Raw genomic sequence first — 26,236 nt, 5'->3', positions numbered from 1 at the left:
GGGCAGACCTAAGGAACGGTCCTGAGAATCAAGCCTGGAGTCCATTTTAAGGGTGTTGTGGGGGACACTTGAGCAGTTCCCAGTTGCCTTTTATGGGGGCATCTGAAAGAAATTCTGTTTGATCTTAATTCCAAGGACAGTTGACTCCTGACCAGTTTGTTTACTATCTTATGGCTACTGACTTGTCAGGTTTCCCAGTGGCATTGTTTCCTGGAAAATTTCTGAGCCCAAGTTAAGGCCCACCTCTAAGAAGAGTTAGAGTAAGCATGGTTAGCCTCATTCCTGGTTGCACGTTTTGCTCCAGTTTTAATTTCTTTGTTCACTCCCACATTCACATTATTTTATTGAATCTTCTGTATTCCTGTCCACTCCCTAACATTCTTTCAGATTTAACCTTTGTTTCCTCATCTGTGAAGTGGGGATAATGTTTATTTTAAGGGTATCTGTAAAGCACTTAGCACAGTGCCTGGCCTATATTAGATGCTCAAAAAATGGTTTCTCCTTCATTCTCTTGGAATGAAACTGTCCCTTCATTGAAAAAGGGCGTTATTTGCATTCCAAAAGATTCTCCAGTTTACAGTAGAGTTCAATACAGAGTTCTTTGAATAATAAACAAATGTGTTCAGAGTAGGATTCCATTTTCACATGCCTTCCAGAGTATCCCGCACAGAACCTGTCGTGTAATTGGCACAGTGCTGGTCCACCAGTTCAGTCTTTCACCTGCTCCACGTCAGTGCAGCTACTCACGGGCTATTTGCGAAGTCTTTGGGATGGAATGGACTGCATTTTTTAATGAAAACCATTCTTTCAGCTTCCCCCAGGAATGTTAAGATAGAAAAGATCTGCTGCAGAAAACACAGAACTAAAGCACCAAGTTTTACTTCCCCTTAAAAATGGCCTCTCATAACCAGTTCTTCTTCCCCTGTGCCTGCAAGGGGGTGTTAGATCCTAGTCCCTCCACTTCCTAAAATGGGTTTAATAATTTCCACTAGATCAACATTCTAAAAAATTTTTAAAGATTTTATTTATTTATTTGACAGAGAGAGAGAGACAACGAGAGAGGGAACACAAGCAGGGGGAGTGGGAGAGGGAGAAGCAGGCTTCCCGCTGAGCAGGGAGCCCAATGTGGGGCTCGATCCCAGGACCCTGGGACCATGACCTGAGCTGAAGACAGACGGTTAACGACTGAGCCACCCAGGCGCCCAACGTTCTAAAATTTATCAGAAATCGATGCATGTATAACTTAGTGATTTCTTAAATTACCATTTTTATAGTCTAACCATCTCATAAAATTCTTAAGCATCTTGAGGGGTTTAAATATGGTCTGTTTCCCTTCCCAATCCCTAGCAATTTCAAGGTATCCAATTAAAAAGTAAATTAATGGAATTAGTAATATGCATGGAATAGGTCACCGTTAAGGTCGCTGTCTAATAATCTTCAAAAAGACCTGGGCAGGTAGAGCCCAACAATCTACTTAGGGCTGCTTTAAGCAGTTTGTTGGCTCTCTGACACCTGTTCAGTTGAATGCTGGGAAGTTACTTGGCCGTGCCTCTCCAAGCTTTTTTTTTTCTTTTTTTTAAAGATTTTATTTATTTATTTGACAGAGAGAGAGAGACACAGCGAGAGAGGGAACGCAAGCAGGGGGAGTGGGAGAGGGAGAAGCAGGCTTCCCGTGGAGCAGGGAGACCAATGAGGGGCTCAATCACAGGACCCTGGGACCATGACCTGAGCCGAAGGCAGACGCTTAATGACTGAGCCACCCAGGTGCCCCACTTCCAAGCTTTCTTTTGTCCTCTCTCCTTCCCTCCCTCTTTCCTTTCCCTTTCTTCCTTTTAAAATTTTTTATTGAAAAATTTGGGGCCACCAGGCTCTGTACCAAGCACCAGGGATCCAGTAGTGGGTAAAATAGACAAGGCCCCTACCTCATGGAGCTTCTAGTCTAGGGGGGGATAAGCATTAAGTAAATCACATTCATGAATGGGTGTAAGATGACAAATTGTCGGAGGCACCACGCAGGACTGTAGTGTAGTAGGGGAGCTGACTCAGTCTGGGGTTAGGAGACCACTTCTCTCTTTTGAGATATGAGGAATGAGTGGGTACTAAGGGAAGAATACGGTTTCAGGCAGCAGAAAGAGCACGTGCAAAGGCCCTGTGGTGCTGGGAATTGTGGTTCTCTGGGGAACAATGAAAGAAAGCTACTGTGGCTGGATCAGAGAGAACAAAGGCAGGGAGTAGGGGATGTTTATCATGAGGTCAGCCAGGACAGAGACACCTGCTTTGTAAAGATTTTGACTGCCAGCTTAAAGAGCATGGGAAGCCACTAAGGTGTTCTAAGAATGGGACATGCTTCCATGTGTGAGTGACTTATGCATCTTAATTTGTCTCTGCAGGAGCAATGCAGTCATACACGTGGTCTCTGACCTATACGGTGACAACGGCGGCGGGTTCCCCAGCTGAAAACTCCCAACAGCTGCCCTGTATGAGGAGTACTCATGTGCCTCCTTCCTCCGTCACACACAGGATACCGGTTTATCCGCACAGAGAGGAGCACGGGTAGGTGACTTGCCTGGGATGCCGCTTATACTTTTAAATTTGGGCTCACTTAGCAGCTGTTTTCTCCAAGGGTAGGAAGAGTGCTGTCCTTTGCAGAACTTTTGTAGCGTGCTCAGTGCTGCCCTGTGTATGATGGTCTCTTGTAGTCCCCACAGGGCCCTGGAGGTGGGCATTAGCAGGCCCATTTCCCAGATGAGGAAACTGAGACAACAGCTCAAGTTCAGTCCTGCGGGGTCACACATCTGGTAGACGCAGGGCCCAGACTGATCATCTGGCTGACCCCAAAGCCTGTGTTCCTCCCTGTCTTCTGCTTTAGAACCTCAGCGGAAGACCCCCTTCCAGCAATTTCCCCAGGTGGTAGAACCTCGTGGTGGGCCCCGGGCTTCTGTGACTGGATTAGAGGAAGTCTTCCCCACCTGAGGGCTGAAGGTCTCTGGACAGCAACAGTTGTTAACGGGGCTCAGGGAACCCATGTGGGTTCCAATGGTGCATTGTGCCTAAAGAAATAAATCATTGGTATTGCCCATTTTCCCCCAAATCTCTGTAGTGTTGTTGCTGTGATGAATTAACTACAAATCCATTAAGAAGTGTTACCTGAATCAGAGTAGCTTCTTGCCATCATGCAAGATGTCTTCATCAAAAGACACTAATCTTATGTCTAACATGCAGTCATCCGAAAAGCACTTACGACGTCAAAAAGGGTCCTTATTCTCAAGAAGGCGAGACTGTGCCACGGGGGTCCTGGGAGGCGGTTCCAGCAGAGCAGCTGTGGGGGACCCGGGAGGAGGCGCCCGCAGGTGTCTTCCACACAGTGGCCCGGCATAAGGCAGCAAGGGGCCAATCCCGAGGCTGGGCGCTGGCCTGGCTGCTGGCTTGTACTCAAGTTCCGTCCCCAGGGTCAGGTGCCCCTGGCCAGTGGGAGGGCAGCCTTTATTTTCTCTGGGGACCTCTTAGAGTATCTTTCCACACCTTTAGAACAGACTTTGAAAATTGTTTCAGGAAAACTTTTGATTCTGGAGCAATGGCAGAATAGACACCCACGTGGTCTTACGTCCGTGTTTTTGCTGAGAAGATGTTATTAAGAAGAACAGTGATAAGAATATCCTGTATTTCATAGGACTTTCTATTTTATAGAGTGTCTTCACATATCTGACCCTCAGAATAATCAGGGCCAGCGTTTTTACAGATGTGAGAAACAAGACTGCGAGTCGCGCAAGGGTCCCACAGCTAGAAAGGGGTGGAGCCAGGCTAAGCACCCGGATCTGACACCTGGTTGAGTGGCCCATGGTGTTTCCCCGCCAGAGAGAGCTCGCAACTACATACAACATCCTGCCCCATCATGGGCAAGCAAAGGCCTGAACAATACAAAACATAAATCCCAAAGTAATTTCTTCTTTCTTTCCTATTTGACTTCAGGCTATAATATGGGGCTTTTCAACAGAACGGGAGTAGAAGTTTCTGTCACTAATTATGTTTTGCTCGGGGCTGGCTTTCATTCCCTGAGCGCTCTCTGAGTGGTAAGAGAGGTGTGCCGAGGAGAGAAGGAAAATAGCCTGGGAGTTTAAACTCACCACAACAGGGTGGATATGGTAAGAACCAAAAAGAAGGAGAAAAATGGAAAAAAGATGAGGTTGATTTTAGAGGTGTTAAGTGATCCGCTGTCCCTGCCCTGACTCACAATATTCACTGTGCTTCCGGCGTCTTAGATACACGGGAAGCTACAACTACGGGAGCTACGGCGGCCAGCATCCTCCCCCGGTGCAGAGCCAGTACCCGGCCCTCCCCCACGACACAGCCATCTCGGGCCCGCTGCACTACTCCCCATACCACCGGAGCTCCGCACAGGTGAGTTGGTGGTCCTGCTTGCCAGCCCAGGCCTCAGGATGCCTGGGGGCAGGTCTAGTCAATTTAACACAGTTAATCGGTACCTTCTGTGTACCACGTGTGTCTGTCACCAAGGAAAGGAGGATCCTTTCCTCAGGGTCACTTCCACCCTTCGGTGGCTGCCCACCAAAGTGGGTGCTCGGCCAGTGTTCACGCTCCACTCCCTCTCACGCACGTGGGTGCACGCCAGTTGTCTTTGGTTGCAAACTCTCTAATCCCTGGACCCAGTCAGCCGCCATGTGTCCTGCCCTTTCTCGGGCAGCCGCCCCCACACGGGATCTCTGGTCGGCCATCTTCCCGGTGCCGGTCCTCATCGAGTCCGGTCAGGACTGTTACCTGCATCACTCGAACTGGTCTCTGGGTCTCACATCTGTTCCTTTCCAGTCCGATCCACACACACAACCTCACCAGAAGAATCCTCCTGAAATGGACCCTCTACCAGATCGTTCTCAAGCCACACACTTCCTTTGGCTCTTCACTTGTCTAAAAACCAAATCAACCCTCGGTGGCCTATGGCGAATGGAACTTGTGGTCGTACCTATAATGCAAGCGTTGGGCCCTCTGCTTGTCTCACACGCTTCCTGTTGCTCTGGTCTCAAAGGCAGCTAGGCACTGGTTCTGTTTCATTCTGCATCCTTGGTGTCTACACCCCCCACTGTCCTTGCCTCAGCTCAGGGCTAAGCTAGACGGTGACAGAATCCTCCCATAGGTCTCTGTGTCACGGAACTTGCCCCTCACTGGTCTGTCCTCTACCCTGCAGCTGGAGGAGTCTTTTGGAAAAAACCCAACGGGCCATTAACACTCTCCCTCTTTTCATGTCATTGCATTCAGAGTCAAGTTCAGTTCCTTGGCATGTCTCTTACCACTTGTTACCACGGGGCTTCTGCCTGCCTCTGTGGCCGACCAGCCACCCCACTCCATTTGCTCCAGCTAGGCCAACCCCTGTGCGGTTCGCAGATACTGCTCTCCCAGCCTGGGGCCTTCTTTCCCCAGCCTTCTGCATGTTGTTCAGGACCTGCGCCTCACTGTCTATGCGGTACTTCCTGCCCCCAGCTCTTCCTTCCTCCGGGACCTTATGAGGTCCCGCTGCTCTAGACTCACATAACGCCTCAGTCAGTGACCCTCCTCACACGCCGTTATCATCACTGACTTCTTGGACTCCTACAGGAGACCCCAGAGCTCCCTGAAGGCCAAAAATCAAGTCTAGTATCCCTGGGTCACGGGCCAGGGCACCGTGCTGAGCACTGCACACGTCTTCACGGTAATCCTTGCAGAAAAGAAGGGAGAGTAACCTGCCTGAGGATTTGAACCCAGGCAGTGTGACCCCCGGGTGTCCACGCTCCTACGCATGGCCCTCTGCCACCTCTCCTAAGTCGGCATTCGCTAAGAGTTTCTGGAACCAGTGAGACAGGAAGTGAGGCAACACAAGCAATAGGAGTGCGGACGACCCTCACTCCATCCTGCTGGTGGGGCTGGGAGCCAGGGAGGCAGCATGGGAGCTCCGCCTGGGGGGGGGGTGGTACTCAGGATAAACTGGAAAGGGGCGCAGTACAGGCAGGGAGCTCTGCTGCAGAGCGCATGCGGGAGTCTAGGATAGAGATGGCAGGACCGATCGAGGGCGGAGGCCGGGATTGCATCAGCTGCCGGCCCACAGACAGGCCTCGGAGGAGAGGTACCGAGGAGAGTGTATCCACAATACCCGGGTGCTCGGGGGCAAACAGGCCTCTGTTTTGATTTCCATCTGCAGTACCAAGGGGAGCCCTGGTGTAATCCCCAAACAGGCCAACAAGCTGACTCCACTAAACCATCACCTGGGGCATTCATTATAGGTCTCCCGCTGCGTCACGCAGAGAAGCCAGCTCCTGGGCTACTGCTTCCCTCTGGAGCAGACTCTGTGCCCCTCATGGCGATCCGCAGAATGCCTCAGAGCTGCGGCCGGAGCTGGCTCACACTGAACCGTAGCCTAAGCAGCTCCTGCATGCACTTACTCATTCATTCATTCAGGCCTCAGATGACTGCGGACTGTGGCGTGCTTGCTGTGTGTGTGGCAAGCAGGCTGCAGCCCCGATCATACAGTGAAGGGGACGGAATTGCGCCTGCCCTCGGAGAGCTCAGGCTCCAGGAGGAGACGGGCACCCAAGCAGCAGCGGCCAGATCAAGCTAAAGCCCCAACCACAGCACCCGGCAAACGTGTTCCCTCTTTCTTTCCTCCCTCGTCCCTCCTCATGAAATTTCTGGGGTGATATTTTTAAAGCCATGGCCGTAAAAAGAAACCAGGGTCTCCTGAAGGCCCATGTGGTCCCTAGTGATCAAAGATAGGTCTGCAGCCTCCGCTCTGGAAGCCACAAAAGTCCCCAAGTGGAGCACTATCATTTAATAGCAGCTCTTAATCGAAGGGCCAAGGACTAATTGAAAGCCCACGGAGGAGCCCTTTGAACCCAGTCGAGGCATGAGAGGTGACAGGACGGGGCAGCCTCTTCAGCACCATGCCCTGTGGCCCTTTCACAAGGTCTTTTGACAACCTCTGACCCCCACCACACACTCACACTCTGTGCTTGAAGGGTTATGCCTTAGCCTCCATTTGTAAAGTGGGGTGAGAAGTTAATTATATCACCTCTCTAGCCCAGTTGTAGGGGGTGGGGGGCGTCAGTGCAACACAAAGAATCCTTTGTTTTGTTTTTCATTAACATTTATGCATCAAGCTCTGTTTTCGGCATTTGCAAATACACAGACTCACTTAATTCTCATAGCAACGTGGGGAAGAAGGCATTTTTCTCCGGTTTTTAAAGATGAGGAGACAGCCTCATAAGGTAATTTGCCCCAGCTTATGCATCCAGTAAGTAGCAAGGCAGACTCAAATGCAAATTCTCCAGCTCTGAACCCCAAGCCCAGGGCCATGAACACTACACCCAATGTGTTTTTGGAGGGTAGATGCAAATTCAAGAAGTTACTGCAACTATTCTCAGTCAGTTTCAGGTGACCAAAGAGAAGAATCACATACCCTAGACTCCCTCTTTCTTTCCTCGCGTGGTACTTTGGTTTAACATGGAGCATAGATGGGAAAATCCACCGCAGGGCTGATTAGTTTTAGCTTTCCAGAGCAGAGGTCAAGCTGTTCCAGTCCTGAGTACTGAATATCACACTGCATTAGATCAGACTCACTGGGGGAAAAGATCAGTCTGAATTGAAGAAAAACCACAATTCTAGAACACGGTTAAGGAATGTAATTGGTCATTAGCACAAGAGTGACTGAAACGAACTTCTACAAGAAATGCCTGTCTTCAAGACTGCTACGGTGCCTCCGTGAGGTTCGGCGATCGCCTGCATCCCAGCAAGTAAACGCTCAAAATCATACGGATTCATTTGGTTTTTGAACTAGAGAATGTGTGCCCTTATCTATATTAGTTATTTGTATGACACGTGCTTTCCTCTTGGGTAGTAACAAAGGTAAACCTCCAGTCCTGCTTGAATTCTCATAATCCTGAATTAGGGAGTCCAGATGAAGGAGGTTTCACACTGTAAGGTTTGAATTATTTCAGAAAAACACCCTTCTTGCAATGATGCTACACTTGTTCACGTCCAACTGAGTGAACAAGGGATGGTCTCCGCTGCCTCTTCCCAGGTGCCCCATTCTCATGCCTGACCAAATAGGGAAAACAAACCAGACCAAATTTGTGTGGCTACAAAATATTTCTGAGCCTCATTCAACACACATTTGTGGAACTTCTACCCTGTTAGCAGCCGTGAATGTGCACCAGGCCCTGGAGCTCAAAAGCCATTTGATCAACTAGAAGCTGTAGGGCTAGACATTCATCTAGAGTAGACTAGAAAGCTATTCGTTATTCATCATCTGTATGGCCAAGGCCCAGCCTTGCCAGCCAATCACACAACTCTCACAGAATCGCTAGTGGCCAGGCCCTGCCTGGGGCCAATCTGCTTAGGGTGTTCCACTTTGGGAGAGCATCCTGAGCCAAAAGGGAGGAAAATCAATTAACCATAGTGGTATAAGATCGGTGACTATAGAGCCAGGCTTCCTGGGTTCAAATCCCAGCTCTGCCTCTAATCAGCTCTGTGCCTCAATTTCCTTATCTGAAAAATGGGGAGAATTATAGTACAAATTTCTTAGGGTTGTGAGGGTTAAGTGAGGTAATACAGGTTGGAACAGGGCCTGGCCATGGTTAACATGGTTAACACTATGTATATTTTTATCTTTTGTAACACCATAGTTACTACATTTTGCATAATTAAAGAGCATATATTTCTCTCGCTATACCAGCTCTATGGAGACAGGGACCAGATCTTTTCTTCTTGACCATTATATCCTCAGGACCCGGAATAGATGTGGCTTTTAGTGGGTACTCAGTTAAATCCTTGTCAGTGAAATGGACGAATGGCTCCTCACTCTGGTACTAAGTTGCTCTGTGACCTTAGGCAGATCGTTTCCCCTCTCTCGACCTCAATTCTCTCATCTGTGAAATGGGAGGTAGGACCAGATGGTCAGTCACTAAGGCTCTTCCTATCATTAACAGACCATGATCCTCTGATGCGAAGAAGAATATTAGTAATAGCTAACACATTTTGAAAACTTACTATGTGGGAGTTCTGAGTGTTTCATGTGTATTAATCCAGACCCTAAAAGCTCAGCGGATGTGGCTTGGTCCGGCAAAGATTTTGGGGGAGCTACATCCTCTTCCAGAAGAGGCCCCCTAGGCCCACTGGCAGAACTTTGGTGCGGTGTAAGAGCCGCCTTTCATAGGAAAACAGTTTGTGCTCCTGACTGGGCCACCTTTCACCCCTTGCTCAAGGAGCAGCCCATTTGCTGAGGGTCAGGGATAAAGGGCTCATTCTTCCCTCTTCATGTGCAGGAGAGTCAGCCTTGGGGTGGGGAGTTGTTTCTCAAAATAGAAACAGAACTTCCTAATATGATTCCAAAGAGGCCCCGAATCAATCACAGCCGAGATGGGCATCTGACAGACACTTTGACTACTTATGCACGCGCACACGCACGCATATGTGCCCACAAGCACCCCTCACACACCTCTCTCAAAGGGCGGGGACTGGTAGCTAATCTCCAGTTCAACATCAGTAGCCACAGCATGTGATTTAACCCAGCAAATGGTAACTTCCTGTTGTGGGCCCTCAACAAAAAGCGCCTTTATTCTGGGCAGAGCTCTCTGGACCCCAGGGTTTGTGCCCAGCATGCTTCAGGACCCCGCATGAAGCCGGATGTAAAGTGTGAAAGGTGAGGCGGGTGCCACGGGCCGGCCTCAGCCGCTCCCACCAGACTAAATAGAAGCTTCATTGGTGGCGTTAATCACCAGGCTGAGGCAGCAGGCACTTCAGCCTCTCATCTTTCAATGGTCTCTTCACCACGGGGAAAACGAGTCACTGACTCATTTGCAATTAGCTGACCTAACGGGACAGATTTTTCCATGCTGAATTCTGTGGTAACAGGATTTTATTGTCCCATTAGAGATATTTTGAGCCAGTCTCATTTCCAGGCAATTACGCTTTTGAGTCTGTGACACAACCCCTGGGCACAGCTGCATCTAGGGTCCTTGATTAGGCACAAAAGCCACACTCTCTGGGGTTCTGTGGGAAAGAGGCACTGCGACATTTTACCTACACGGGCCAAGCCAAGGGAGGTTCCGTCAGAACCAGCAAGAGGAGGCCTGGTCAGAGCTATAAGACCCCGTGGTGTGTAGGGGAGGAGGAGCCTTAAAGCAAGAGGGACGGAGACGTTAAAGTGTAATGGGGCGGGTTCCAAAACAGGCATGTCTTCCTCTCTCATGTGATGCAGTCTGGCAGCTTAGGCCTGGTTTGTGCCCCAGTGATGTGGGGAAAAGTGCCACCCCAGCACTGGGTGTCTCTGCCAGCCCTGGTAGCCTGCAGCGTGACTGTGGGCAGGATGCTTCACCTCATGGGTCCTCGTGTTCTCATGTGCGTGATCCATGGGGCTGGGTTATATGACCCCTAAGCTTCTTTCTAGTGGCAACACCCCGGTGTTCAGTCGCCGGATAGTTGCGGAGGTGCCAGGCATGTCCCCAGATGTTGGGAATGTGGTAGTGAACGTGGCAAAGCCCTGCCAGGAGTTTATGAATAGAAGCCAATGGAAAGAGACAGCTAACAAGCAGGATGGTAAGCGCCTGACCTGAGAGGCAGAGGGTGGAGCATTTAGCTTCTTGAGATAGGATGTCCAGAAAGGTCTCTGAGGAGGGGACATATGAGCTGAGATCTGAAAGCGGATAAAAAGGCAGGCGTGCAAAGAGCTTGGGGGTGGGGGTGGGAAACTAGTGTTCTAGGCAGAGGGAACAGGTAGGGCCAAATTCCCTGAGAGGGGAACCAGCGTGGCATGCCACAGGATGGGAGAGGAGGCCTCTGGGCCAGGGAGAGCACCATGAGGCTAGCTGACATGCACGCAGGGAGCTTACTTGAGAGAATATCAGGAGGGGGAAGCAATCTTTTGGAAAAAATTAAAGACTGCTTTGTAATAATATTTCTTAACATTACTGTTTGACACCTGGGATCTTGTTTTCTTGGGCAGGGCCAATGCTACTATGATCTCAGGCCTGAGGGTCCCCCATGGCGGCCATACACACAGCATCCTGTAGACTCCCTTACTGGGTACATGGATGTACTCAAGCGTTTCTGATCTGATCTGGGGATATGAAACCCTTGCTTTGCGGTCCACAGTCACCTTGGTAACAGCCCTGGGTGCCTTGTCCCCTGAGTTCCCAGACACCACCTGCACACTTCTCGCTCTTTCCGACCTGTTCTTGGGCTGGGAAGTGGCTGCAGTTTCTAGGTAAGGCCTGCTGGGCATGTAAGAGAAACCCATCCTACCCGAAGTTGGAGACCTCTCTCTTGACCTCTGAGTAACCGTTTCTCTCTGCGTGCTTTGGGCCCAGCAGCCTGCCCCGCTTCCCTCGGCCTTCCACTCAAAGCAGCAGAACGGTTCCCTTTGGCCCCTCGACCACGGGGAGCAGCCACTGCTGCCAGAATCCCTTCTCGCGGCTGTCTAGGCTTCAGCCTGTCTGTCTCCCTCACAGGAGGCAGCCTCCCACCCAATCCCTCGGGGCTCCACTCTCCAACTGTCAGCGAAGACAGATGGGGAGCAGAAGAATTCATACGTGCTCTCTCTGCCCTCCTCGCCGCCCTTGCCATCCTTGTTAACTGGCTCCCATGTCCGTGCTGGGTGGCCCTGACCTAGCCCAGTGAGGAAGTCTGTGTGTGGACGGGCCTGCAAACTAGGAGCTCTCACCTTCCTCCCCTCTGACTGCACTAACAGGGGCTTATTTGCATAGCTGTCTTGGAAACAGAAAAGAATGCTGGAGAAGCAGCACTGCAGAGGCACTTCTTTTATTCCCGATTCTTTCTAGAACGGCTTTCCCCTCTTCTGTCCTCCACAAAAGCACCCTTCCCGTCCCCTCTCCATTGGCTTATCTCGACTCCTTCCTCCACATTCACACCAACCCCGACAATTCACCGTTTCCTCCTTGTGCATCTTTCAGGACTTCAGTGAATGTGAACCAAAAAGAGAGATGTTCTCTAAGTGATAGGCACTAATAATAACCTTTGAAGCTGTTGGCTTGCTTCCTCTTCAAAAGCCTGCTTTTAGGCTGCAGTTCATAATTGAATTCAACTGTAAAATGCTATTTTTAGTAATGTCACTGTGTTTTACTTGGTAGTATTGTTCTCTTGGGTTGATGGAATGGGACATATCCCATCTCCGTAACTAATGGTAAAATTCACCACCATACATCCATACGTCCTAATCTGTTTGGACATGCTCTTACTTGTACACACACACACACACACACACTCACTCTCCTGTATTCCCAGTGGGGCTGTTCCTTCTTTTGGATTTGACTTCCCCAGATATTCCAGAGTTTGAGCACAAAATCAGTATTCCTACTTGAATGTACACCAGTCCAACTCTGGATATGAAATCCTTTGCATTTCTCCTGTTGGTTACTTCCTAGACCAAGGTTCAATCTTTCGGAAGTTCACTGATTTCCTTCCTCTCGACTTTCATTAATAGCATCTTAAGAAATTAACTTAAACTGTGAGCGTGACCAATATTGTGTATATGCAACTTGCAAGCTAAGTTTAACCTTGTGGAATTTCTTTCCCCTCGACAAGTACCCTTTCAATAGCCCTACTTCCCGGATGGAACCCTGTTTGATGAGCAGTACTCCCCGACTGCATCCCACCCCCGTCACCCCCCGATGGCCAGAGGTGCCCACAGCCAACACGTGCTACACAAGCCCGTCTGTGCACTCCACGAGGTACGGAAACTCTAGTGACATGTACACACCCCTGACCACGCGCAGGAATTCTGAGTACGAGCACATGCAACACTTTCCTGGCTTTGCTTACATCAACGGAGAGGCCTCCACAGGATGGGCTAAATGACTGCTATCGCAGGAATCCATATTTAATATTAATAATAATTATTAATAATAAACCCAACGACCCACCCCCAGAAGACTGTATCTCTATACATCATAACTCATGGACTATTCCTAGGTGTCCATCTTCCTAATGAGCGTGAGTCTGGGATTCAGAGTGGGATGAATCAACTTTAGTTCAGAAACAGGACTCACTAAAAGTCCGTGAGACGGGGTTCCTGTAGCCAAGCCAGACTTGACTGTTTCTATCGAGCACTATTCCGGGCAGGCCAATCTGTGCCTTTTCCCTCTGTTCCATGACTTTGCTCTGTGTTGCCAAACACTCCCCGTAAGCTACTTATCTTCCTGTTGACAAAAGCTCATTAGTCTTGATGGATACTAGAGACAGAGTCTGGTTTGTGTTCTTGGATGGGCACATAATTTACCAAGAGCATTCACCTTGCCGTCTGTCTGTCATCTTCCTGTACGACGAACAGCCCTCAGTTTTGTTCTACGCATCCCTTGTTCCTGGTGGTGCCATCACTGCTTCCTGGAGCACCAGGGTGAAATGCTGGTGTCTGGAAAACTCCAGAGTCCCTGTTACTGCACCCATGTCTTTCACAGTACCTGCATTGTCTTGGAACGTAAGCACTGTGTAGAGGGAAGGAAGAGACCTGTTCTGTATGCCTTAAGTTGATTGAGGTTTGTAGGGGACCGGTTCTTCTACATACAAGTATTTGTCCTAAGTTTGCACAATGGCTAGTGTCAGCAAAAGGCAGGAGAGGGGTTTTCAAAATTCTGTGAGAATGTGGATTTATGGTATTGAGTATCACACTCAGCTCTGCTGTATTAACTTTGTGAAACCAGATGGACCAAACGTTAACTTACCAAGCACCAAGTGTGAAAATGACTTTCATGGTTCCTTCGTAAGACCATAATAATTTCCGACACTTTGATAGAAAAAAAAAATTCAAAGCTGTGCCTTTGAGCCTCTACTATACTGTGTATGTGTGGAAATAAAAACTGTATTGTACTTTTGGAAAATTTTTTCGTAGGCATTTTTCTGTGAGATTTGTAGCAGTTTGTGAGGTTTGTTAGAGATTAACATAGGTTTTCTTTCTGTATTATAAAATGCACCAGGCAATTATGGTGGACCTATTACCCTATGGGTAAGAAATAAATGGAAATATGACATCGGATGTTTTAGCAGTTGTTCTGTAAATAAAATCTTTGATCACACCACTCAGTGTGATAATCATGTCTACAGCTAAAATGGAAATAGTTTTATCTGTACAGTTGTGCAAGATATGAATGGTTTCACACTCAAATAAAAAGTATTGAAATGACCTCTTTCTCCATTTTCATTTTGCATTTGACAATCTGTGTGTGTGTGTGCGAGAGAGAGAGAGAGAGAGATACGGAGAGATAAATGGCATTGTGAATACTTAGGGTATAAGTAGACAAAACAAAATTAGGTGGTCTTATCTGGTTGTACTTACCCACTTCCTCCATCATCTTGTCATCAAACAGTCATTACAATTTGGATACGCCACACATCTGGTCCTTGAATGATTTAGTATCGAGAGCCTAATTGAGTTTTGTAGGGGACCAATTCTACTTACAAGGATATGTCTTAGGTTCGCACGATGGCTAGCGTCAGCAAAGGGCAGGCCTTAGGGGGAATATTATTCTTCAACACCAGCATCAATAAGAGGTCCCCTGGTACTTAGTTCATTATGCTTTAATGATCACTGGGTGTAAAGATATTTTCAAGTGCAGGGCTTTAAATACTAATAAACTTCTGGGATAGAACAGTAACATTACTGAATACTTAATAAGTATCAACAAATTTTTCTCCAGCACTGCATTTTGACTCTAGAGCTGAGGAGTGAGGATATAGCGGCAAAAATGACTATTTTGTCCAAACGTTAAAGAGTAGGATCTATGAGAAATTCAGAGCCACAGATTTCCAGAAATGGCAGCAGTGACTATTTTAACTAAAAGGCAAGAGAATTTGACAACTCAATTTGCATGTTGAAAGATTTATTTTTAAAGCCAAGCTCTTACTTGCCATTACATAACGTATTTATACCTAAAAATGATTTTAGGATTAAAATGATATATTTTACATAGCATCCCCTTAAAAATATTTCACTATGTTGTTCAACAACAAGAAAGTAGATGTTGGATTTCACTCCCTGAAGGTAAATTAGTTTGATCTCTCAGCCACGATGTATTAGTTGGCCCTGTCTGAGGAAAGCGGGGTAGGGGGAAGAAAAAGAAAATGTCAGATTTAGTGACCGTATAACGGGAACCTGAGAAGAACCAGACCTGTGGCTCTCTTACAATTCAAAGCTAGTGCTCCATAAAGGAAAGGACATAGCCAGTCTGACGTTGGACTTAGCAAGCACGACAACCTGAAGCAATTGCCGGGCAGCGGCTGCACTTAACGAACGACACTCATGTGCATGTAACAGCCGCAAGGCCGTTAAAGGGACAGAAATCGTCACAACCGACAAGGGCCCGATCCCGGAGAACAGAGCGCGCACCCCAACGACTTTGCAGGCCCGAGAACGCGGGCCTCCCCCGCACGGCAGAGCCCAGGGCTGGGGGTGAGCGCTGCAGGAGGACGGCAGCTTTCCACGGAGGGCAAGGGGGCCCTGCGCGCGCTCTCCGGAGCGCAAGGTGCCCACTCTTGGGAGCTGAGTGTGCTGCCCGTGTTCCCCGTTGTTCTAGACCTTCCATTTCAGAACTGAGAAGGACGTGATGAGGAAAAGACAGCAGCTGCTGGGAACCTGTGACTCAAAATGCCCCTTGTCTCCCCTCGGGTGGTTTCTCGCCAGTCACCGGAATGAGAACGGGCAAGGGTGGCAGCTGGGAGTAGGGCCAGTCACTTGTCAGAGGAAGAACAGAGGAGTCTTGGCAATAAAGGGACACTCCCCTCCTCAGGACTCTCTCTGGAAAGGACCCCGCCAGCTTGAAACTGGCTGAAGTCATGAACGGCAGCCAGGACGGCTCACCCACGCTGCAGGCCTGTGGCGTCCTCCGCAGCCATCCTGCTGTGTCCCTTTGTCAGGCCTCTCGTACACCCCAGGTCTGGGAAGAAAGGGAATCTGTGGCCCCTCTGAGGCTGCAGCCCAGTCAGAGACCAATCAGAAATGCGCGCCATTGGGTAAGCCCAACCCAAATGGACAAGAACTGAAAGGGAGGCTTGGCTTCACCACCACGTGACCTTGGAGGAGTTCCCCTCCTCACTCGGGACCTCGAGCGGGCACGTTCTAGGACTCTGCCATCTCAGATTATGGCCTGTGGGCTGATGGCGCAGGGCCGGCAGATCTGGGTGAGGAGGGCAGACAGCTGAGGGGAAACAAAGAACGGACTGGCAGCTGGGCCGGGATTCAGAGAGGGAGCAAGAGAGAGGCCGACGGCTCCACCAGCTGGTGCTCAGAAACGGCCTGCGGTTCGTGCCCATGAGCTGGGCCCGTTAACCTGCCCCCCGCCACCGAGCGAGGCGTACCCCCTTCCTCAGAGCCAGCCCCACGCTCTTCCACGACTGTTTCCAGCTCCGTCCTTCTCACTAGCTTTAAAGTGACATCAGTCAAAAGGTCTGAAGCGTATCTGCCGATGGAAAGAGCAAAAACAAACAGGCTGTTTGTCCCAACGTCTTGTACCTCTTAAAGGCAGAATGGCAAGATTTAAAAAAGAAAAAACAGTAAATGCTGGGGAGGGGATGATATAAAAATTCCCTTTATTGCAGGGAAAAGACTGTGTATGTGTGTGGGGGGGGGGAGGGGGGTTGATCTTGGTCTTCTGAAGCACAGAGCTCAGACTTAGTCAAGAGCCCGAAGTGTGCAAATCGTCGTCACTGGAAGCTTCAGAGGAAAAGCTGGACATCCTCCTTGGCTTCAGAGTGAGGTAGCACTGAGATTAAATCTTGGTCCTGCCAAAGATGTTATGGAAGGGACATGCCTGCTCTAAGTAGGATTGGACTTCGGTGCTTCTCAACTCTGGCTGCCCAGTAGAGTTACCCTGTCAATGTTGTAAAAATACTGATGTATAGGTCCCGCCACAGTAAATAACTGGCCAGGAATGTGGACCGCCCCCCCTCCAGCCCCCAACAACAGCATCAGTAGCTTTCGAGTTCCCCAGGTGATTCTAATATGCAGCCAAGGTTGAGAAACAACCCCCTTCCACCTCGAAGCTCTAAGATCCAGGGACTGCTATTCCCTGAGTTATGCGCCCCAAGTTTCCTTTGGTCAGGGTTCCAGTCTGTCCAGAGTGGAGAAGAGTGCCACTCCCCATAATCTACGCTGCCCGGTTTCTCTCCCCCCCCCCCCGCCCCGCCCCCGCCCCGCAGTGGACAAAGCGCCCCCTGAGGGCACTATCCTGTTTGCCCCTCAGCCCAGCCCACCTCCCTACCACTGTGCCGCCTGCCCTCCTAACCTGGACTTTCTCTGCTTCAGTTCCTTGGCAGCCTCCCAAGCTGAACCAGCTTGGACACGGCCCCTGTGGTTTCCTCTTCTTCCAAGGAGGTCAGAACCTTTTGTGCTTCGTCAGCCTCCTCCCTGAAGCTCTTCCCCCATCCCTCCCCCTGCACCTCGCCACCGCCCCCAGCCTTCTCACCCCCATATTTTGCTGCTGCTGGTGTAGGTGAGACGGAAGACGTGGGCCCCAAGAGTTGAGCAAGGAGCTGTTGCTAGGAAGGGAGTGTGGGTGAAGAGAGGTGGTGGGCGGGAGAAACAGGGCTCCCCAGTCATAGTCCTCCCTTCGCCATCATAAATGCCTCAAGAGCTAAAACCAGTTGTTTGAGAACGACGATGAGAAATAATGAGGTCTGACCGCGACAGCAGGGGTGAGAGAATCAGCCTCAGGAACAGCTGCAGGGCTGCCACTTGGTATTTAGAAGAGCCTCCTGAGAGGAGGGAAGAGCTGCAGAGAGAAGTTGAGAAGAGTGGATTCTCCGGGAACTGCCAAACTGTGCTCCCACCAGGGCCGGTCTCCCAAGTGTCCTGGCCCGCGCCTCTCAGACCCCATCAATGGCGAGGACTGAAAGGTAGTCAGGCAGAGTGACCGTCTAAATGAGGAGCCCGCCACACGCTCACCTCCCCTCGCTCTCAGCCTCCATTGATGGAGGTTCTAGGACTCTGCCATCTCAGGTCTGGGAGTTGGGTCTGCCTCCATTGATGGAGGTTCCTATTTCTTGGGGTCTGCTCTGTGCCAGGCACATCATCAGATGCCCCGTCTCCATTCCTCACAACCTCCTTGCAATGTCAGTGGCGTGATCATTTCTGTGTACACGTGAGGAGACGGAGACACGGAGCCATGCCCAAAGTCACCCGGTTAGGTGGCAGGGCTGGGATTTGAAGACAGAACTGCCCCCCTCCAGAGCTGGTGCTCTTCCTACAACAGAACTCTGCCTTCTTCCTCCTTCCTCCTTTTGTCTCCACTCCACCCCACCCCCAGGCCTCTCTCCTAAGCGCCTTTGGCTGGTGCAGTTCTTAAATCAACCTTGACCATGGTAATAGAACCTACGGGGGTTGAAAAAGAGTTTCAGAAGTTCTGGGAAATCCTTGTGTGAGCTAAATGAAGGCAGTATCTAAGCTGGGCACCAGATCTTTCCCCCAGGCGGCACTGCTCTCATTCTGTTAGCAGCACGCGGGCCTTCCCTCTGTCATTTCCCAGGGTATGGACGAACCACACGTTATCAAGGACAAAGATTTGGTCATTCTATATAGAAACAGGAACAAAAGAAAATCAGTAATAATGTTAAAAAAAAAAAAAAAAACCAGGTCACAGGAGGATTTTTATTAGCAGGTTGAAAAAAGACTCTGCAGGGGAGGTGCAATGAGCCAAGTATTCACTAGAATGAAGTCATTTGAAGGGGGGAGGTGGGGGGGGGGAGCTGGCTACCTCTTGCTGTTCAGGTCACTACCCTTTGACAGCAGTGGCCTCTGACCTCAACAACCCTACAATTCTGTTTTGACTGACCCTGAAACCCATGAAATTCAGATGGAGGCACTGCCCCAAAGTTGAGATAAAGCTGACTAATATGGGAAAAGCTCCCGGTATGTGCCCCCAGCTGAAAGGAGCTCAGCTCTTCGGTGGTAGATGCAATTTATTCTGTCCTCCTCCTTTCAGGGAAATGCTAATCCTTCATAGGCGACTGGAGGGGAAGACTAAAATGTGTTGATGATGAATGACAATAATCCTTTGTCCACTCCTGCCTCCTCCTAGGGTTGAACCTTAAGAGTTTAATCAAATGTTGGTAAGTAAATTAATGCTTTACTGCATAAAGAGTTAAAAAGCGAGTAGGGGGAAGAAGGGCTGTGAGAATATATTTCTTCTGATGTGTGAATCTCAAACACTTAATTGCAACGACACTGATATGGGGCGTGTGTGTGTGTGTGTGTGTTGTTTTAGTCTCCTCATTTACGCATACACATATATGACAGTGTCCCCAAACTGTCCTGTCCTATGTTAAAGCATGTCAGCATTAAAGACGTTAACTTCAAGGCTGAAAGACCAAAGCAGTGTGCAGGAATTACTTTTCTGTTGTTACACATCAGCAACGACAAAACTCGTGGGTTTGTGCATCAATAGGAATAACATGACCTTTATCCCCGAATCTTCACATCATTGTGAGGGAGGCTGCATTTTGCATTCCAGTTCGGCTAACATTTTAGGGGCTACTCCGCCCCAGGGCTGCTGTGCTGGCCACTTTGACGGCCACTTCTTGTAACCCTCCAAAGTAAGTTTCATAATGCTCATTACAGTTGAGAAAATCAATGTTCAAAGAGGGTGAGTGACTTATCCTCGAACACCCAGGGACAGAGTTAAAATTCAAACTAGTCTTTCGGCTTTCAAGTTTTCCTGTTAGATACAAAAAAATTGGTTGTCAGAAGGGGTTTTAAAGAATTTGACACATGATTGGCTTCTGAGACACACACAGAGAATTGGGACTCAAACCCAGGTTTTCCAATCCCCGGTCCCGGGGCCTTTTGCCACATTACAGCATTGCCACCCAAAGCGCTGGGTTTTCCCAAGAGGTGTTTGGATGGGATTCCAAGCCAGCGAGATGCAAATAGGTCTGACCCACATTCCAGTTCTTGAATAAATAAAAACTCCTAAAGGGCAGAGCCCATTTTGTGTGCTTAATTTGAGAGTCCCACTGTGGACAGTCAATATTAAACAACGATAGGTACATCTGCCAAGGACTAGCAGCATGGGTTCAATTTTAGCAATTAAAAAATACTGGGAATATGCCTGAGGAACCAAATAAAGGTGCTGAAAGGCTGGATCAAGTAATCATAGATTTTTAGGAGTTTAAAAAAAAAAAACTTCGAAGTCATCCAGTCCAACTCTAATTTTATAAATGAGACCCTGAGAAATTAAAATAATGTGTACAAGGATCTGACACCAGCAGGCAACAGACCCTCTCCTGTCTCCCAGTGCTATTTAACTTTACGTCATAAGGCATGGTAAGAGAATGTTTTCAGGAACGTAACATGCCATAAACCGAAGTTGGACTGGTTCGCTATGGAGTCATCATTGATTATGAAATGTCTCTCAGATTTAACTTTTACTTATCCCACTGACCAACGGAGCTCTAAGAAATCTCTACTGCTGGCTTTCAAGTTTAACCAGGTTGGTATTTCTCAAGTGTCTCGTTAATTTTGGTTTCCTGAACTCCTCTCATGTCATTCGCCTACCCCCAAATCTGCTGGCCTCCAAGCTCTCTCCACTGTTCTCTCCTTATAATTCACCTTCTCCGAGAAGGCTTCTCTGCTTCCTTGTCTTCCCATCAATGTTTATCTTGCTTTGATTTGCACAGTACTTATGTTCAATTCTTTCCTCCCTACCAGAAAAGATTCATTTGTTGCCTGGCTTTTTCTTAGATCCCCAAAGGACAAGATAAATGGTTTCTACTCACTTTTATTTTTTTATGGTGCCTAGGACAATGCTGTGCTCTAATAAGCACCAAATATTTGTTAAAGGAACAAACCATGTTAACTTCGCTACAAAAGGGAGATTATTGGTAGAAAATGAAATAAAAATCACTTTCATCTGCTAGGTTATTCTGAATTCTCAAAGACCAGCAAGTCACATGCACATGAGTTTGACAGTCTATCAAAAAACTAGTTCAGTGATTGATACAGTATCAAAATATTGGTCCTTTGGTTCTCAACCCTGGCTGCTCACTCAAGTCAACTCAGAAGCATTTATAGCTACCAAGACTTCACCACAGATCAACTGAATCAGAATCTGTGCAGGTAGCCCAAGCAATGATTTGCATGCACCACATTGGTATTTGATCATGTGTTTATATAACCTCACCCTTATTAATAGACTTTTCTAAAGAATGAGCATGATCAAATACGGTTTTGTTGTTCTTAGAATCACAGAATTTTAGAACTGAGAACTAAGATACTATCTGGACCAACCCCTTTATTTTACAGCTGAAGATTCTGTGACTTAAAGATTGAAAGAGTAGCCTGACAGTGTCAAGGTGATTGTTGAGGGACAGGTCATGCCCTGAATTCATGGAATTCTCTGAACTCCGGTTCAGGAGCTGTAGCGAGTAAACCAAACTGTTCAGTTTTTAAATTTCTGCTTTCTTCTATAGAAAACGTATAAAAATTTGTGAGTGTGTGTGTGTGTGTGTGTGTGTGTGTGTGTAAGATTTGGATTTTAAAAGCTGTTAGCACCAGGTACTCCTTAAAGACCAATCTGGCACATTCCATCTAGCCCATTGTCACAGCAGAGGAAATGCCACAGTGGGATATATCAAAGTCCAAAAGAAATGACTAGTATTTATTTGCAGGTTTTTCATTGGCCCCGATCCATAACATTTTATGCTATCAGAGCCCAGTGCACTTCTAGCCCTCAACTATACCACTTATTAGCAGACTTATTGCTTGTGAGCAAGCTAATCAACACCCTGAACTTCCCTTTTCTCTATAAAAAGGAAGATAGTGCCTGTCCTATTGACCTTGCATTTTTCAGTTATTAGAAGGATTAAATCAGATGATCTATGTGGAGATATCTGAGAATAGTAAAGCACAGTGTGTACATATGTGTAGAATTCTTATATTACTATCCTTCAGAGCGATGACTTGTGAATAATTATGTGTTGCTTTGATTACCTGGGCTCTAAATCCTAATTCCTCAGTACCATGCCACCCAAGAATCAACAGGAACTGGAGTTAGTGCTGGACTAGAAGTTCTAGTCACTGAAAGTATCACATAACTAAATATTCAGGGAGGTAAAGTGATGTAGTGACCAGGATTTAGCTAGTCTAGGCTCTAGTCCCAGAGTCTGCTTTTAACTATTGACTTTGGACAAGTCACTTAATTTTTCTGGGACCAGAGTCTCGTCAGTGGTCAAAGGATGACTTGAATTAGAGTCAAAGATCCTTTTGATTTATAAAATCAGAATATTAGTGCTTAATTAAAATTACTAAAGTGCAATTTCCCAAGTAGTTAATTGATGTGGTTTCACATTTTTTAAATTTCTTTTTAGAAGTACAGGGTTAGAGCCTCAAAACATAAGCCTATTTCTGGTAAACAGACATTACAAACACCTGTGTAAGACCCTCTTTAAAAGAAAACATCTTGGGGCACCTGGGTGGCTCAGGTCATGATCTCGGGGTCCTGGGATCAAGCTCCACATCGGGCTGCCTGCTCAGCAGGGAGTGTGTTTCTCCCTCTCCCTCTGCCCCTCTCCAGAGCTCATGCTCTCTCTCTCTTGCTCTCAAATAAATAAAGTCTTTTAAAAATTCTGTAAAAGAAACATCTCAACTCAGATACTTTATGCTGGTTAGTGTCCTGTCCTGGGGCCCTTGCTCCAAAAATAAATATATGGTTACCCAAAAGGCACAGAATACACTACTGGACACTGAGTAGGCACCCAAATACCATTACCTTACAGCTCTCAGTTTGAGCCCTAGCTCTTGTTACTTAGCTCATCGGAGCCTGTTTTCTTATCTATAAATGGGAACAATACCTTCCTCAATGATCCATTAAGATAGTGTGTATTAAAATGTTTTTTGTAAACTGTTAAAAAACAATTGCAAGATATTACTATTACCTAAGGAATGTAGCTTATTATACCGTGACCTCTCTAAGAAGTGGACTTTTTCAAGAGAGAGATTAGAATCTTTGTGAATTCGTTTATTATGGACACAGCACCTACTCCAGTGCCTGCCTCAACAAATATGCTCAATAAATGTCTGCCGCATGAAAAGTATAATCCACAGAAAGACCAAAGGCTCCATGAGCTTAGATTCTATATTTCTTTTTATCTCCAAAATCCCAGAGCTAGCACAGCATCTGACACATAGAGGAAATACAATTTTGTAATTATTAGATGAATACATTTTTGTCCCCTCTAGTTCCTCTTCAGCACAGCTCAGGAGGTAGACATGGGCAGAAGAGGCATCAAAGATGATTTTTGGTAAAGGCTGCTTGGAATAGAACTGAAAATTACTTGGGAAACTCACCCACTCTCTAACATATAGCTTGGGAGAGCAGAAAGAGCATAGACTCTGAGTTCAGGTTCAGTTTCCAAATTGTCCAATCTTGGTAAGTTAATCTATTAACCTCTCCAAGACTGTTTCCTCATCTTACAATGAGAACAGTACCTCCCTCATAGGATTAGGCACTAGAATGGAAGCTCCATAAGAGCAGGGACTTTATTTGGGGCCCACGGTATCTACCCTGAACAGTACTGAACTTTACTGAACAGTGCCAGGTACAACCACAGGTTCTCAAATACCTGTTGACTTGGTGAGAAACTGACGACACAGGTGCAGTATGTAACAGAAAAATTGCACATAGTAAACACTTGGCAAACGTGAGCCTCTTTCTCCCTCACTTCCCGCATCACCACTATCATCACTAGGACCTCATTATTATTACACGACTGGCGGGTGTAGAGCAGCTGCCTTTGGGGAAAAGACCCGGATTTAAATCTCTTAATTCCCCATTTACCAGCTGTGCGTCTTAGGGCAAATTACTTAACCTATCCGGGTTCCTTTGCTTCCACAAAAATCTCCGTGTCGTGAGAATCAGAAGCTGCACGGCGACCACCTAACACTGAGTCTGGAACCCCCGCGGCACGTGAGACGTGGCAGCGACTATCACTAAGGCAAAAAAAAAAAAAAAAAAAAAAAAAAATCATTTTATCCAGATAACTGCCTGCAATTTCCCACATTACTGCTGCTGAATACATAACATGACCGCAAACAAGGGGAGGAAGGAAAGAATTTCAAAGAGACCGAAACCGCTAAACGAGAAAAAGAGGGAATTAAACCGGTGCTTGGCAGTTTCCACCAAGGGGTGCCAGTTTCCGCGACCGTCAACCTGCCCGACCAGCCAAGGCTAGAGCAGGACAGCCAGCTCCGATATGAACAAAAAGGAGGCAGAGCCGACGCTTGCACCCTCCCCTAACGGTCTCTTGGCCGCTGGCCTCGAGCGGCCCCGGGACTCCCGTTTCCGGCCCTGACCGGACCACAGCTCCCAGCATGCCTTTGGCGGGAAGTCTTTCCCGCTGGATGACTACTAATCCCGGCATGCCATTCGGCACTCCAGTAAATTAGATGGAAGAGTGGAATGCCCCCAACGAACGCAGGGAATTGTAGTCCATTTAGCTGCTGGCTCTTAGAGGGGCGGGGAAGAGCCGGGTCGCTCTCGTCAGCTGAGGAGAATGATTCATAGAGGAGGGTCAGGAGAGAAGAACAGTTCTCTCTGCGAGAGCCCACTTAAAAGGCTGTACTCTTCTCCGAGGGGGGGAGAGGCAGGAGAGTAAGCGAGGCCTCGGGCCTGGCCCCGTCTCGGGCCGCTCGTCAGGGCTCTATCGAGTCCTGGGCCTTGACGGGGGCGGCCGCGAGGCGCCGGTTGCTGGGGGACCGTGACGTCGCGGGGTGAAAGTTGAGGGGCGGTGACGTCGGCCCTGCCCGGGCGGAGGCTGGCGGGTTGGAGGCAGGAGGGAGGGAGGGAAGGAGGGAAGGAAGGAAGCTGGGAACGAGCGAGCGAGCGGGGGCGCGAGGCGTTTACCTGGAGGCAGCGGCTTGGGCGCGCAGAGCGGCCGCGGCTCCCCCGCACCTGCGGCCATGGATGAGGAGCGCGCCCTCTACATCGTCCGGGCCGGCGAGGCGGGGGCTATCGAGCGGGTCCTGAGGGATTACAGCGATAAGGTAAAGAGCCCTGGCCCCGGGCGTGCGGTGGAGCACCCCCGGGCCGCCCTCGGGGCTTGCACATCGCATCCCTCCCAACCCCCTTCATTCCGGGGATGCGCGTTGCTCTTCCCCGAAAACGTTTCCGGCTTGGGCATGCGTGTTTGTGCCCCCAGCCTTTCCCGTCCGTGCATCCTGCATCCCCCTGCCCCCACCCTGGCGCCCACTCCTCCGATTCCGGCCCAGCAGCCTGTCCTACGGTCCTCTTCCCAAGCGTGCAAGTCACACCCCCGGAATCCGTAGATGTGCGTCTGTGCCCCGTGCCCCACTCTGGGATGCAGAAATGCACGCGAGGCTCCCTCACCTGTGTAGCATGAAAAATCCGTGTTTCCGTGCTTAAACACGGCCCTCGATACGCATAAAACCTATCAGCCACGATGGCAGTTCTTTGTATACCTATAGCACTGTACACTTTCCAAGGCTTGATGTCTCCTATATGATCTAATTTGATTCTCAGAGTGTTTATAGGGTAGATGGTGTCATCCTTCCCATTTTATAGATGAGAAAACTGAGGCGCTAAGAACTGAAATCATGCCAAGGTCGTGGACGTACTATGTTGTTAAGTGGGCGGGGGAAGAGAGATTCTGACTCCGAATAATACCTGTTATTTGTATCGCATTAACAGCTTTCCCATCCATTCTCTCATTTAATCTCAACGGCAGTCCTGTGAGGTTTTATCTTCGTTTTGTAATTGAGATTCTATATCGGTTAAGTAACTTGCCCAAGGTCATACTTGTGAGCTGGGATTCCAACCTAGGTCTTCAAACCATTCATTGTTCTTTCCACTTTACAACTCTGCAGTATAAAGGTATCTTGTTATAAATCCCAGCCACTTCTCTGAATGTTTCTCCAAGAACCGTTAGCTCATTACTTTTCCTTCCAGGAATTTTACATGCTCACTTCAAAAGGTAGCATACCACACCTTTATTCTTCCATTTAGAAGACTACTTTATAGAAATAACTGACTACTCACCCCTGTGAAAACACTCAACACCAAGTCTCACCCTAGATATAGCATTTTTCTTCCTTTCACTAGCTTCCACTCATAGTTTCCCTTTCTGTGTTTGCTATGTCCCCACCACTGCACTTTATTATACTTTGTATGATTGAACTGCCAGTGTGCCATTTCTGCCCTGGGTGGAGGAGATCCAGAAATAAAACACCTTCACTTCCATT

At 48.3% G+C, this 26,236-nt stretch overlaps 2 protein-coding genes across 7 annotated transcripts in view; both read left to right on the top strand.

Annotated features, from left to right (window-relative positions):
- The window catches only part of RFX4 (regulatory factor X4), a gene marked incomplete at its 5' end in the record, with an annotated part of 92,817 nt that extends 79,851 nt beyond the window's left edge, over positions 1-12,966 (top strand). The window contains 3 exons of the mRNA XM_064590237.1: positions 2,391-2,553; positions 4,260-4,398; positions 12,580-12,966. Coding sequence (XP_064446307.1) covers positions 2,391-2,553; positions 4,260-4,398; positions 12,580-12,852 — 575 coding nt within the window. The remainder of the gene's footprint in view (positions 1-2,390; positions 2,554-4,259; positions 4,399-12,579) is intronic.
- Positions 12,967-24,499: 11,533 nt separating this feature from the next.
- RIC8B (RIC8 guanine nucleotide exchange factor B) overlaps positions 24,500-26,236 on the top strand; it is a 101,219-nt gene continuing 99,482 nt past the window's right edge. For 2 of the 6 annotated variants that reach the window (XR_006790559.3, XM_064590672.1), the window contains exon 1: positions 24,500-25,021. Coding sequence is in view for 3 of the 6 variants with exons in the window: in XM_064590672.1 (XP_064446742.1) it covers positions 24,938-25,021 (84 nt within the window). In the remaining 3 variants the exon portion in view is untranslated. The remainder of the gene's footprint in view (positions 25,022-26,236) is intronic. The other 4 variants (XR_006790561.3, XR_006790560.3, XM_045872669.3 and 1 more) reach the window with 3 other exon arrangements.

This window comes from Mirounga angustirostris, unplaced genomic scaffold (assembly GCF_029215605.1).
Source record: "Mirounga angustirostris isolate CCGP_5_RB_7025 unplaced genomic scaffold, mMirAng1.0.hap1 SCAF_5, whole genome shotgun sequence".
Classification (NCBI taxonomy): Eukaryota; Metazoa; Chordata; class Mammalia; order Carnivora; family Phocidae; genus Mirounga; species Mirounga angustirostris.
The sequence above is the reverse complement of the archived record's forward strand: the minus strand, read 5'-3'. Positions and strand labels throughout refer to the sequence as shown.